At 36.1% G+C, this 16,294-nt stretch overlaps 1 protein-coding gene across 4 annotated transcripts in view; it reads right to left on the reverse strand.

Annotated features, from left to right (window-relative positions):
• Positions 1-16,294, reverse strand: part of sfmbt2 (Scm like with four mbt domains 2) — a 121,855-nt gene that overhangs the window by 49,707 nt on the left and 55,854 nt on the right. For 3 of the 4 annotated variants that reach the window (XM_061983538.2, XM_061983539.2, XM_061983540.2), the window contains 2 exons: positions 13,186-13,426; positions 13,084-13,098 (listed from right to left, as the gene is read on the reverse strand). In XM_061983538.2, coding sequence (XP_061839522.1) covers positions 13,084-13,098; positions 13,186-13,426 — 256 coding nt within the window. The remainder of the gene's footprint in view (positions 1-13,083; positions 13,099-13,185; positions 13,427-16,294) is intronic. The other variant, XM_061983541.2, reaches the window with a different exon arrangement.

The following is a 16,294-nucleotide window of genomic DNA, read 5'->3' on the forward strand; positions in this document are numbered from 1 at the left end:
CACTTAGGACTAGCACCTGCCAAATACGCGGGCCCGACCAACGCTGCTTGCAGCTTTAATTTTTGTTTGTAATTGGTTTTTAATCTTCATTATTTACTTGAAGTTATTACAGTATGTCTATATATATATATATATATATATATATATATATTTATTTTATAAAATTTTGGCCAAAGGGGGCACATTTCAATTTCTTACACACACTTGATATTACATTTGTTGGCCAGAGGGGGAGCACTTTTAAAACTGACCCTAATTTTGATAGATTTCACCAGCAGGGGTGCAAATGAGACATTCTCTATTAGATGCAATGGTTTTCCTTATTAGGACCAGGATTTCGGTTCAAACTTGTTCACCGGTCCTCATATGGAAGGAACTTTTCCTTGTTGGTGTCTCAAGAAGGGTAGAAATACAAACACACACACACACACACACCCACACATGTATTTTTGTTACCTTCTTGAGACCTCCGAAAAATGTCCTCTTTCGGACCACCCTTTCTAGATATATAAAGATTTGTATTTACAACATTAATAATATATACTTCCTATGCAAATATAAAAAAGGTAAGCTTATAGTTTAATTTTTTCTATTTTATCTTCATTATTTACTTCAAGGCATAACAATATGTCTCTATATACATATTTATTTTATTTTTTTTAACTAATTTTGGCCAAAGGGGGCGCATTTCAATTTCTTACACACTTGTTATTACATATGTTGGCCAGAGGGGGAGCACTTCAAATTTGTATACACACTTGTTATTTCATATGTTGACCAGAGGGGCAGCACTTTAAAAACCGACAGTCAATTTGAAAAATCCCTCCTTTTTGGGACCACATTAAGTTTGACAGATTTCACCAGCAGGGGTGCAAATGAGACATTCTCTATTAGATGCAATGGTTTTCCTTATTAGGACCAGGATTTGGGTCCAAACTTGTTCACCGGTCCTCATATGGAAGATACTTTTCCTTGATGGCTCAAGAAGGGTAGAAATACAACACACACACACACACACACACACACACACATTCTTGTATTTTTGTTATCTTCTTGAGACCTCCCAAAAATGTCCTCTTTAGGACCACCCTTTCTAGATATATAAAGATGTGTATTTACAACATTAATAATATATACATACTATGCAAATATAAAAAAAGTAAGCTTTTAGTAAATGTTTTCTATTGTATCTTCATTATTTACTTCAAGGCATTATAATATGTCTCTATATACATATTTATTTTATTGATTTTATTCATTTTGGGCAAAGGGGGAGCATTTCAATTTTTTTATACACTTGTTATTACATACGTTGGCCAGAGGGGGAGCACTTAAATTTTTTACACACACTTGTTATTTCATATGTTGACCAGAGGGGGACCACTTTTAAAACTGACCCTAATTTTGATAAGATTTCACCACCAGGGCTGCAAATGAGACATTCTCTATTAGATGCAATGGTTTTCCGTATTGGGACCATGATTTCGGTCCTAACTTGTTCACACCTCCTCATATGGAAGGTACTTTTCCTTGATGACTCAAGAAGGGTAGAAATACAAGAACGCACACAAAAAACACATTCTTGTATTTGTTACCTTCTTGAGACCTCAGAAAAAAATGCCTACCTCTTCAGGACCACCCTTTCTAGATATATAAAGATTTGTATTTAGAATAGAATAGAGTTTTATTTGTCATTATTACAGTGAAAAGGTTCAAAGAACAACGGAATTGGAGCAGATCCCCTAAGGTGCATACACAATAATTTAGTAATATAAATAGTAAAAAAAAAGATTTTAAAAAAAGATAAAAAAGAAGATATTATATATGTATATATCCACACATATGCATATATATACATATATTATTATTGCACATTATAGTCTGAAAAAATAAAAAGACATTACACATGAGGACACATTGTGCTCACTCAGGCCTGTTTAATGGCTCTCAGGTAAAAACATGTTTTTGTAATATTCATGTTTACAACATAATAATATATATATACATACTATGCAAATATAAAAAATTTAAGCTTTTAGTATTTTTTTTTTTATCTTCATTATTTACTTCAAGGCATTACAATGTCTCTATATACATATTGATTTTGGCCAAAGGGGGCACATTTCTATTTCTTACACACTTATTATTACATATGTTGGCCACATTTTTACACAGCACTTTTAAAACAGTCAATTTGAAAAATCCCTCCTTTTTGGGACCACCCTAATTTTGATAGATTTAACCACCAGGGGTGCAAATGCATACTTGCCAACCTTGAGACCTCCAATTTCGGGAGGCGGGGGCGTGGTTGGGGCGGGGGCGTGGTTAAGAGGGGAGGAGTATATTTACAGCTAGAATTCACCAAGTCAAGTATTTCATATATATATATATATATATATATATGATGCAACCTATGCTTGAAAGAGAAACTGTTTATTATTTACCGTCCAGACCTGTCATCCCTCAACAAGCGCAGCGAAATTGTAACAACATGCCGCCATAGACGGAAACACCTCCTAGGTAACACATGAGCCAATCACCACGCCCCTAGGCCAGCCTGTACCCACCCACTCTGTGCCCTATATAAACCATGGTATGCGAATGCTCCCATTAAAATCTCCTGATGATTGAGGGTACCCCCCCTCATGAAACAGGCCTGTAGAGATGAAATAGTCTTGTGATTTTTTTCCCACACATACATATATTGCGCTCTACTACGGTATCAAGCACTATTTTTTGGATAACCTTAAGACATATATATATATATATATATATATATCCCTGCGACCCCGAAGGGAATAAGCGGTAGAAAATGGATGGATGGATAGATATATATATATATAAGAAATAATTGACTTTCAGTGAATTCTAGCTCTATATATATATATATATATATATATATATATATATATACACACACATATACATATACACATACACACACATATACATATACACATATATATATATATATATATATATATATATATATATATATATATATATATATATATATAAATAAAAGAAATACTTGAATTTCAGTGTTCATTTATTTACACATATACACACACAACACTCATCTACTCATTGTTGAGTTAAGGGTTGAATTGTCCATCCTTGTTCTATTCTCTGTCACTATCTTTCTAACCATGCTGAACACCCTCTCTGATGATGCATTGCTGTGTGGCACGCACAAAAGTGCTTTCATCAAATGCACTAGATGGCAGTATTGTCCTGTTTAAGAGTGTCACAACATTGCTGTTTACGGCAGACGGACTGCTTTACTGTAGACGTTCTTTATATTGTGGGAAAGCGGACTCAGTTCCGCATGGAGCTGGAGGGGGCGTGGCCTCCAGCTCCGCCTGAATTTCGGGAAATTTTCGGGAGAAAATTTGTCCCAGGAGGCTTTCGGGAGAGGCGCTGAATTTCGGGAGTCTCCCGGAAAATCCGGGAGGGTTGGCAAGTATGTGCAAATGAGGCATTCTCTATTAGATGCAATGGTTTTCTTTATTAGGACCATGATTTTGGTCCAAACTTGTTCCTCATATGGAAGGTACTTTTCCTTGTTGGTGTCTCAAGAAGTGTAGAAATACAAAAAACACACACGACAAACCCCTTTCCCCACTGGGCCGAGCATGTCTGCTCAAGTACTCGGCTTTAAAAGGCAATAAAATATGAATAAATGTATGACATTTGCATAATCATCTGCATGCACGTTTGACCAGCTTTACTTTGATGCCATTAAAAGGTGTGATGTTTTGGTTTGTGAGAGCAAACTGCACTGGATTTAAGCTGGATGATGAAACGCTACTTTATTTCATGTCGCGTAAAATACTGTGTGGTGCCATTTGTTACCTTGTTAATATTTGATGAGTTCCTGAGCACCATAAAAGGAGTGAAGCGCACACTTCCTGGCCGTCATTGAACAATTCTGCCAGGGGTGTGTACAAAAAAACCCTTTCCACCGAGCACTGCATATCAAAAAAAATCAAAGGACGCGGGGGCCTTTTTGATATTTTGAATTTTGCAAACAAAAACGCAGATAAACAGATTTCAATCCAATATTAATATTGTTTATATTTACAGTTTGGACTAGTGTTGTCTTGATAACAATATTTTGGTACCGTTACCAAATTGTATTTCGATACTTTGTTTCTTTTCTGAATAAAGGGGACCACAAAAAATGTCATTATTGGCTTTATTTTAACAAAAAAATCTTAGGGTACATGAAACATATGTTTATTATTGCAATTTAGTCCTTAAATAAAATAGTGAACATACTAGACAACTTGTCTTTTAGTAGTAAGTAAACAAACAAAGACTCCTAATTAGTCTATGCAGTAACATATTGCATACTTGCCAACCTTGAGACCTCCGATTTCGGGAGGTGGGAGGGTGGGGGGCGTGGTTAAGAGGGGAGGAGTATATTGACAGCTAGAATTCACCAAGTCAAGCATTCCATACACACACATATATATATATATATGTCTTAATAAGGTTATCCAAAAAATAGTGCTCGATACCGTAGTAGAGCGCAATATATGTATGTGTGGGAAAAAAATCACAAGACTATTTCATCTCTACAGGCCTGTTTCATGAGGGGGGGTACCCTCAATCATCAGGAGATTTTAATGGGAGCATTCGCATACCATGGTTTATATAGGGCACAGAGTGGGTGGGTACAGGCTGGCGTAGGGGCGTGGTGATTGGCTCATGTGTTACCTAGGAGGTGTTTCCGTCTATGGCGGCATGCTGTTACAATTTCGCTGCGCTTGTTGAGGGATGACAGGTCTGGACGGTAAATAATAAACAGTTTCTCTTTTAAGCATAGGTTGCATCTTTTATTACCACTATTGTAAGGTGTGCTGGATGCAAGAATTTGCCATGTTATTGAATATTCAACATTATTGTCTTTGAGGTCCCAAATGTGTTTGCTGAGTTCTGTGGTATTTCGCAGGTTTTTGTTCCTGAAAGAAGCCTTGTGATTGTTCCATCTGGTTTTGAATTCTCCCTCGGTTAATCCTGCATATGTGTCGGATGTGTTAATGTCCTTGCGTATTACCTTAGATTGGTAGACAACTGATGTTTGTAAGCACCCCCCGTTGAGGGGGCAATCAGGTTTCTTTCGACAGTTATAGCCTTTGTTGGTTTTGGAGTCGCTCTGTCTGGGGGCCGACGGCTCATTTGCAATTACAAAACAATTGCAAATGAGTCGCTCTGTCTGGGGGCCGACGGCTCATTTGCAATTACAAAACAATTGCAAATGAGCCGTCGGCCCCCAGACAGAGCGACTCCAAAACCAACAAAGGCTGTAACTGTCGAAAGAAACCTGATTACCCTCTCAACGGGGGGTGCTTACAAACATCAGTTGTCTACCAATCTAAGGTATACGCAAAGACATTAACACATCCGACACATATGTAGGATTAACCGAGGGAGAATTCAAAACCAGATGGAACAATCACAAGGCTTCTTTCAGGAACAAAAACCTGCGAAATACCACAGAACTCAGCAAACACATTTGGGACCTCAAAGACAATAATGTTGAATATTCAATAACATGGCAAATTCTTGCATCCAGCACACCTTACAATAGTGGTAATAAAAGATGCAACCTATGCTTAAAAGAGAAACTGTTTATTATTTACCGTCCAGACCTGTCATCCCTCAACAAGCGCAGCGAAATTGTAACAGCATGCCGCCATAGACGGAAACACCTCCTAGGTAACACATGAGCCAATCACCACGCCCCTAGGCCAGCCTGTACCCACCCACTCTGTGCCCTATATAAACCATGGTATGCGAATGCTCCCATTAAAATCTCCTGATGATTGAGGGTACCCCCCCTCATGAAACAGGCCTGTAGAGATGAAATAGTCTTGTGATTTTTTTCCTACACATACATATATATATATATATATATATATATATTTCTACATATATATATATATATATATATATATATATATATATATATATATATATATATATATATACATATATATATATACACATCCTGAAAATATGCAAACAAAACTGTGTTTAGATAATTGATACTTCAAACTTGCATAAATAAATATTAAGGAATATAACATAACTTGGCTTCTGAGAGCTTCAAAATGTAATGAATAAAATGCTAAAGTTGTTGATAAACAAGCAATTATTTTAATAATTAGATATGGTCATTTTGAATTAATTATTATGATCATCCATCCATCCATTTTCTACCGCTTATTCCCTTTTTGGGGTTGCGGGGGGCGCTGGAGCCTATCTCAGCTACAATTATGATCATTTAAAATTAATTATTTCAAACATGTTTATTTAAATGTATAATTCTATGGCTGGATGTAATAAGGAGTCAGAAAAAATACAAATAAAAATACAATTAATTTTGATGTTTTTAGCAAAATATAGTAAAAATGTTTTTTTTTTTGTTTTTTTTTAATTAACAAATATCTTTATTTGTAGGTAAGATAAACATAATAATACAATTTATCTCTTGTCTGGATGATTTAGTTCTTGTCACCCTGTTGTCCTCCCGTCATAAAAAAAAGGCTGTCCTCACTCAGGTCCGCATGGAGCTGGAGGGGGCGTGGCCTCCAGCTCCGGTTGAAAACCGGGAGATTTTCGGGAGAATATTTGTCCCGGGAGGTTTTCGGGAGAGGCGCTGAATTTCGGGAGGGTTGGCAAGTATGACATATTGTGTCATTTATACACCTATTTTTTTGTCAACATTATAAAGGACAAACTTTATTATTAATCGACTTGATCATTTACTGTTAATATCTGCTTTTTTTTCTGTTTCTACACTTCTGTTAAAATGTAGTAATCACTTATTCTTCTCTTCTTTGATACTTTACAATAGTTTTGGATGATACCACACATTTTGGAATCGATCCGATACCAAGTAGTTACAGGATCATACATTGGTCATATTCAAAGTCCTCATGTGTCCAGGGACGTATTTCCGGAGTTTATCAACATAATATACATTTTTAAAAAAGGAAAAAAGATTTTGTGATGCTAAAAAATATCGATGTAATCATAGTAGTATCGACTATTGTACTTGGTATCATTACAGTGGATGTCAGGTGTAGATCCATCCATGGCGTTTGTTTACATTGTGACGCCAGTGAGCTATTGTATCCTCCTACGGTGTGTAGTGAAGCATGTTTAGCTATTCCTCGTCCTACAGTGATAATGATACTTGTAAGAAACTTACTTTATTTGTCGCCATGGAGGTGAGGATTAGTGATTTGGAAGTAGCTAAAACACTGCGGATGGACATGTCTTAAAGGGGAACATTATCACCAGACCTATGTAAGCGTCAATATATACCTTGATGTTGCAGAAAAAAGACCATATATTTTTTTAACCGATTTCCGAACTCCAAATGGGTGAATTTTGGCGAATTAAACACCTTTCTAATATATTCGCTCTCGGAGCGATGACGTCACATCGGGAAGCAATCCGCCATTTTCTCAAACACCGAGTCAAATCAGCTCTGTTATTTTCCGTTTTTTCGACTGTTTTCCGTAAATTGGAGACATCATGCCTCGTGGGTGTGTTGTCGGAGGGTGTAACAACACCAACAGGGACGCATTCAAGTTGCACCAGTGGCCCAAAGATGCCAAAGTGGCAAGAAATTGGACGTTTGTTCCGCACACTTTACCGACGAAAGCTATGCTACGACAGAGATGGCAAGAATGTGTGGATATCCTGCGACACTCAAAGCAGATGCATTTCCAACCATAAAGTCAAAGAAATCTGCCGCCAGACCCCCATTGAATCTGCCGGAGTGTGTGAGCAATTCAGGGACAAAGGACCTCGCTAGCACGGCAAGCAATGGCGGCAGTTTGTTCCCGCAGACGAGCGAGCTAAACCCCCTGGATGTCTTGGCTCACACCGTCCCTTATGCCACCGAAGATGATCAAGAGAAGAATATCGACCCTAGCTTCCCTGGCCTGCTGACATCAACTCCAAAACTGGACAGATCAGCTTTCAGGAAAAGACATACCTGCCAACTTTTGAAATCAGAAAAAACTAGTAGCCAGGGTCCAGGGGCCGCAGGCCCCGGTATGTCCAGGACAAAGTCCTGGTGGGGGGGTTCACCGACGCAAAATGATTGATTGCATTCAGACAGGTTAAAATGTTGCTAAAACCATCACTTTTCTATCAGTCACAGTGACTTTTCAAAACAAAAATATTACAGCAAAAATCATATGGGTTGATTGACATGTTTATTCTGTAAGCTAACTTCAATAGTTTGAAATTATTTTGACAGTTAATGCCAGTTATCCTGTCAACCTTTCACAAGACTTCAATTTGTTCATTGAAAGTATAAACACTTTTTACAGTAAACAAATGGTAAAACAGTACTAAACAATTCCATTAAAAAAAAAATTGGTGTCATTATTAACTTTCTGTCCAAGCTTGTATAATCTACTGCCTTGTTCAATTGTAAAAAATATTCTGTGCCTAAAATTCACATTTCTATCACAATTATCATACTGTAAACATGGTAAGCTAACTTCATTAAAATTAATAGTCCTGTCAATAGCATGGAATTACAATTCAAATGTAGTTTTTTTGTAAGCCTTTCAAAAGAATTCAAAATATGAAAAATTAATGAAAATTAATGGAAGCCATCAGACACTTGAAAAGTGGCACATCACATCTCTAATGTAATCATTTGAACTTTTCAACAGAAATAGCACTGCAAAAATATTAAGGACATACTTCTGTATTTTGGTAGTTATGCTGTCAACATTTAACAAGATTTCTTCAACTTGGACTTGAAAGCATAAATAGTATAAACACTTTTAACAGTATAACAGTACTAAACAATTCCAATAGATAACATTGGTGTCATTACCTTTTTGTTTGCTCAATTATTGCCTCCGTAAATAAAACTTCGGCATTTATCACATCCAAAGAATCTGTTTGGGCGACGAAAAACGTTGAAAGTTTTCCACTTGTATCGCTAGCAACGGCATTAGACTTGTGTTTTTTTGTCCCAACGTGGTCTTTTACATCGCTAATTCCTCCGTGTCCGATCGACAAATCTTGTCTGCACAAGGTGCAATTCGCCTAGTTTTCACCCTTTTTGGAACGGATAATTATTCCCGGATAGGCTTTTGAATATTCTTCACGGAATGACTGCAGTTTTCTTTTCGGTTTAAGACTCGTTTGCCATTTTTCTCCGGCTGATTCCATGATCGTTCGCTCGTTTGGAAACAATGGCAACTGGTGCCTCGTGCTTGGCAGCGGTGCTATAAATAGCCTCGCGCATGGCATTCGGAATGGCTCGATAGGAAGTTACGGGAAGCAGTGTCGATTGTCGTTGTTACGTGATTTCGTGAATAAAACTTTTCAAAAAAAAATTTTTTTTAATTAATGAAAAAACGTATTTTTTATCACTGCAACCGTAACCCGGAATAGGTTGATGAAAACCGTACTAATTACGGGAAAACCGGAGTAGTTGGCAGGTATGAAAAGAGAGCGGATGAGGGTATGTCTACAGAATATATTAATTGATGAAAACTGGGCTGTCTGCACTCTCAAAGTGCATGTTGTTGCCAAATGTATTTCATATGCTGTAAACCTAGTTCATAGTTGTTAGTTTCCTTTAATGCCAAACAAACACATACCAATCGTTGGTTAGAAGGCGATCGCCGAATTCGTCCTCGCTTTCTCCCGTGTCGCTGGCTGTCGTGTCGTTTTCCTCGGTTTCGCTTGCATACGGTTCAAACCGATATGGCTCAATAGCTTCAGTTTCTTCTTCAATTTGGTTTTGGCTACCTGCCTCCACACTACAACCATCCGTTTCAATACATGCGTAATCTGTTGAATCGCTTAAGCCGCTGAAATCCGAGTCTGAATCCGAGCTAATGTTGCTATAAACTTGCTGTTCTTTCCGCCATGTTTGTTTGTGTTGGCTTCACTATGTGACGTCACAGGAAAATGGACGGGTGTTTATAACGATGGTTAAAATCAGGCACTTTGAAGCTTTTTTTAGGGATATTGCGTGATGAGCAGAGGTGGGTAGTAACGCGCTACATTTACTCCGTTACATCTACTTGAGTAACTTTTGGGATAAATTGTACTTCTAAGAGTAGTTTTAATGCAACATACTTTTACTTTTACTTGAGTATATTTATAGAGAAGAAACGCTACTTTTACTCCGCTACTTTTATCTACATTCAGCTCGCTACTCGCTACTCATTTTTATCGATCTGTTAATGCACGCTTTGTTTGTTTTGGTCTGTCAGACAGACCTTCAAAGTGCCTGCGTTTCAACAAATACAGTCACTGGTGACGTTCACTCCGTTCCACCAATCAGATGCAGTCACTGGTGACGTTGGACCAATCAAACAGAGCCAGGCGGTCACATGACCTGACTTAAACAAGTTGAAAAACTTATTGGGGTGTTACCATTTAGTGGTCAATTGTACGGAATATGTACTGTACTGTGCAATCTACTAATAAAAGTTCCAATCAATCAATCAAAAATGTGAAGGAAAAAAGACCCTTTTTTTATTTCAACCGTACATCCCGTCAAAAGCCTAAAGACTGACTGCACAGTTCCTGTCTTCACAATAAAAGTGCCGCTCCATCGCGCCTGCGCTTTCTAAATAAGAGTCTCCGAAAGCCAGCGCAAACAAGCTAGCAAGCTACGGAGTTTGTCGCCAATGTATTTCTTGTAAAGTGTATAAAAACGAATATGGAAGCTGGACAAATAAGATGCCAAAAACCAACCACTTTCAAGTGGTATTGGACAGAAAGGAAGACTTTTTTTCTCTTCCATTCGAAAATGTGGACGTTATCATCACTACTGTCTGATTCCTATCAATGCAAGTCATCAGAATCAGATAATACACCAACTTATATTCTTGTCTTCATGAAAGAAAGGAATCTATATGTGTTAAACATGCATGTATATTCATTAAAACACCTTTAACATGTAAACAAAAACGGCAAAATAAATAAATATAAATGATATACTGTATATATCAATGTATGTATATATATATATATATGATATGTGTGTGTATGTTACTCATTAGTTACTCAGTACTTGAGTAGTTTTTTCACAACATACTTTTTACTTTTACTCAAGTAAATATTTAGGTGACTAAGGCTGAAACGACGCGTCGACGTAGTCGACGTCATCGGTTACGTAAATACGTCGACGCCGTTTTTGTGCGTCGGCGCGTCGCATATTTACGTCACACTACTGTCATGGCGGAGCGCAAAGCAGACGATGCGAGCGAGGGGAAAAAAGCACGCCAAAAGTCGTCAAAAGTGTGGGAGTATTTCAATTGTATGCACACTGTGTCGAGCGGAAATGGCCTATCATAGCAGCACAACGGCTATGAAGGAACATTTGAAAAGAAAACCCCCGACAGCGTTCTTGCCATCACCATCAACAAGTCAATCGTCCGCGTGCGTATACGTTGTCATTATTACACAAAAACATGAATGTGTCATTTGTATCTGCGTTGTAAATTCATAAACTAAAGCACCGTTTGCTCTGAGAGGCGCGTTTGGCGTGCCTGTTCAGTGTTTACAAAGACGCGCTCCTCTTTAACGTTGTGGAGAGGCGGCGGCGGCGAGCGAGCGGCGAGGCGGGGCGCGCCGGGAGCGACGCCGCAAGAGACAGGGGACGACGAGCGAGCGAGGAAGAGGAGCTGAAAAGCGAGGAAAGAAAGAGAAAAGAGTTGGAAGAGAAAAGACTTTGTGTAAAATTAAAAGATTGTAAACCTGGCAAAGCCGTCTGGCGTTCAGTCTGTCGGTCCTGAAAGAACCCCACGGCACAAGACGTGTCACAAACGCTAACGTTAATTAGTTGTGCAAATACCTTTTACAACATTAACAGTTACATATACTATGTACAAACCAACAATTAACTTTCACTTTAATCATACTATCATTGTTGTGTTATTAAGCAAAATAAGCAATACTTTTACTTTTGTTGAAATGTTTACACTGTACACTTTTTTTGTATTGGATGTTTAGCTTTATTTTTGCACATTTTAGCAAATAAGCAATACTTTTACTTTTGTTGAAATGTTTACACTTGTTACAGAATATTTCCGTTTTGTACTTTTTTGTATTGGATGTTTATCTTTATTTTTGCACATTTTAAAGCAAAATAAGCAATACTTTTACTTTTTAAATGCTTATACTATTCCAGAATATTAAGATTTGCACTGGATGTTTACTTTTATATTTGCACATTAAAAAGCAAATAAGCTACTTTTAATTTTGTTAAATGTTAAAAGTTTTAAATGTTTACATTGTTACAGAATATTTTGTCATGTTGTTGTCAATGTTGACTGAGTGGCCATACTTTTGTTTTTGTAAATAAAAGCCATGCCTTTTGAAAAAACTGGCCTACTTTTTTTTTTCCTCTTCATTTTAAATAAAAAAAATAATCGGTAAAAGGAAAAATAATCTATAGATTAATCGAAAAAATAATCTATAGATTAACCGATTAATCGAAAAAATTATTTCTATAGATTAATCGATAGAAAAATAATCGTTAGCTGCAGCCCTATAGGTGACTACTCCTTACTTTTACTTGAGTATTAAATCTCTAAAGTAACAGTACTTTTACTTGAGTACAAATTCTGGCTACTCTACCCACCTCTGGTGATGAGTAACATTTTGAAAAAAACTTTGAAAAATAAAATAAGCCACTGGGAACTGATTTTTAATGGTTTTAACCCTTCTGAAATTGTGATAATGTTCCCCTTTAAAGAAAATGCACAATTACATGCAGTGCATTTTTTTCTATTCTCTTAAACCACTATAACATACGCTATTGTTATTTTGTTTGCTAAAAATGTTTTTACTTTGAGCATTTAGCAAACATCCCTTTAAAGTCTACTGCTGACGCCAAGACCCTTTTTATCTGCCGCCTGCAGACTGTTGCACAACTTTATCACCACAAGACACCTTGGTGTTTATGTGCAAACGTCAGTTATACCAAGAAGCAGCAAGAGAGCCGTGAGGTCACTTCCTGTGATGGGAAGAGGAGGAACGCTCATGCAGCTTGCGAGGACACCGGGAGGAGCTTACCTTGTCTTAGCTTATCTAAGAGACAAAAATAGGAAGCTTCACTTTGACACCAGCGAGGCTGTACTGTAAAGCTAAAAGGAAATGTGCATCTATGTCACCCACCTTCAGGCGGCAGGAGGCTCTTGTGGTTTTGAGCGCACCAGCCCACCGGGTGCAGCTCGGCGGTCATGACGTCGCACCAGAAGTCGGCCTTGCGGTCGTCGCCGTAGCCGCTGAAGCGCAGCAGCAGCAGCTGACCGCAGGTGGTGATGATGGTGGCCACCCAGTACGTGTCTGGGCTGCTCTTGTTGGCCACTTCCAACTTCATGCCCACCTGGAAGCTGCTCTGCAGGCTCACCTCCACCTGGACACACACAGCACACAGCATGTCTGCCTTTATTGCATACACCAGGGTCAGCAAGTCACAATGTTCAAAGAGCCATATTGGAACAAAAATACTAAAAAATCTGTCTGAAGCCGCAAAAAAAATCAAAAACTTTATATAAGTGTTATAATGAAGACAACACATGATGTAAGTGTCTATATTAGCTATATAAGCCTACTATCAAAATGACTTTAAAAGTCTTATATAAGTGTTATAATGAAGGCAACATGATGTAAGTGTCTATATTAGCTATATAAGCCTACTATCAAAATGACTTTAAAAGTCTTATATAAGTGTTATAATGAAGACAACACATGATGTAAGTGTCTATATTAGCCTACTATCAAAATGACTTTAAAAGTCTTATATAAGTGTTATAATGAAGGCAACACATGATGTAAGTGTCTATATTAGCCTACTATCAAAATGACTTTAAAAGTCTTATATAAGTTTTATAATGAAGACAACACATGTTGTAAGCGTCTATATTAGCCTACTATCAAAATGACTTTAAAAGTCTTATATAAGTGTTATAATGAAGACAACACATGTTGTAAGCGTCTATATTAGCTATAATAGCCTACTATCAAAATGACTTTAAAAGTCTTATATAAGTGTTATAATGAAGACAACACATGATGTAAGTGTCTATATTAGCTATATAAGCCTACTATCAAAATGACTTTAAAAGTCTTATATAAGTGTTATAATGAAGACAACACATGATGTAAGTGTCTATATTAGCCTACTATCAAAATGACTTTAAAAGTCTTATATAAGTGTTATAATGAAGGCAACACATGATGTAAGTGTCTATATTAGCCTACTATCAAAATGACTTTAAAAGTCTTATATAAGTTTTATAATGAAGACAACACATGTTGTAAGCGTCTATATTAGCCTACTATCAAAATGACTTTAAAAGTCTTATATAAGTGTTATAATGAAGACAACACATGTTGTAAGCGTCTATATTAGCTATAATAGCCTACTATCAAAATGACTTTAAAAGTCTTATATAAGTGTTATAATGAAGACAACACATGATGTAAGTGTCTATATTAGCTATATAAGCCTACTATCAAAATGACTTTAAAAGTCTTATATAAGTGTTATAATGAAGACAACACATGATGTAAGTGTCTATATTAGCCTACTATCAAAATGACTTTAAAAGTCTTATATAAGTGTTATAATGAAGACAACATATGATGTAAGTGTCTATATTAGCTATAATAGCCTACTATCAAAATGACTTTAAAAGTCTTATAAAAGTGTTATAATGAAGGCAACACATGATGTAAGTGTCTATATTAGCCTACTATCAAAATGATTTTAAAAGTCTTATAAAAGTGTTATAATGAAGGCAACACATGATGTAAGTGTCTATATTAGCCTACTATCAAAATGACTTTAAAAGTCTTATATAAGTGTTATAATGAAGACAACACATGTTGTAAGCGTCTATATTAGCTATAATAGCCTACTATCAAAATGACTTTAAAAGTCTTATAAAAGTGTTATAATGAAGGCAACACATGATGTAAGTGTCTATATTAGCCTACTATCAAAATGATTTTAAAAGTCTTATAAAAGTGTTATAATGAAGGCAACACATGATGTAAGTGTCTATATTAGCCTACTATCAAAATGACTTTAAAAGTCTTATTTAAGTGTTATAATGAAGGCAACACATGATGTAAGTGTCTATATTAGCTATATAAGCCTACTATCAAAATGACTTTAAAAGTCTTATACAAGTGTTATAATGAAGACAACACATGATGTAAGTGTCTATATTAGCCTACTATCAAAATGACTTTAAAAGTCTTATATAAGTGTTATAATGAAGACAACACATGATGTAAGTGTCTATATTAGCCTACTATCAAAATGACTTTAAAAGTCTTATTTAAGTGTTATAATGAAGGCAACACATGATGTAAGTGTCTATATTAGCCTACTATCAAAATGACTTTAAAAGTCTTATATAAGTGTTGTAATGAAGACAACACATGTTGTAAGCGTCTATATTAGCTATAATAGCCTACTATCAAAATGACTTTAAAAGTCTTATAAAAGTGTTATAATGAAGGCAACACATGATGTAAGTGTCTATATTAGCCTACTATCAAAATGACTTTAAAAGTCTTATAAAAGTCTTATAATGAAGACAACACATGATGTAAGTGTCTATATTAGCCTACTATCAAAATGACTTTAAAAGTCTTATTTAAGTGTTATAATGAAGACAACACATGTTGTAAGCGTCTATATTAGCTATAATAGCCTACTATCAAAATTACTTTAAAAGTCTTATAAAAGTGTTATAATGAAGGCAACACATGATGTAAGTGTCTATATTAGCCTACTATCAAAATGACTTTAAAAGTCTTATTTAAGTGTTATAATGAAGGCAACACATGATGTAAGTGTCCATATTAGCTATATAAGCCTACTATCAAAATGACTTTAAAAGTCTTATTTAAGTGTTATAATGAAGGCAACACATGATGTAAGTGTCTATATTAGCTATATTAGCCTACTATCAAAATGACTTTAAAAGTCTTATATAAGTGTTATAATGAAGGCAACACATGATGTAAGTGTCTATATTAGCTATATCAGCCTACTATCAAAATGACTTTAGAAGTCTTATATAAGTGTTATAATGAAGACAACACATGATGTAAGTGTCTATATTAGCTATATAAGCCTACTATCAAAACGACTTTAAAAGTCTTATTTAAGTGTTATAATGAAGACAACACATGTTGTAAGCGTCTATATTAGCTATAATAGCCTACTATCAAAATGACTTTAAAAGTCTTATATAAGTGTTATAAT

Source organism: Nerophis lumbriciformis, linkage group LG25, assembly GCF_033978685.3.
Source record: "Nerophis lumbriciformis linkage group LG25, RoL_Nlum_v2.1, whole genome shotgun sequence".
Taxonomy (NCBI): Eukaryota; Metazoa; Chordata; class Actinopteri; order Syngnathiformes; family Syngnathidae; genus Nerophis; species Nerophis lumbriciformis.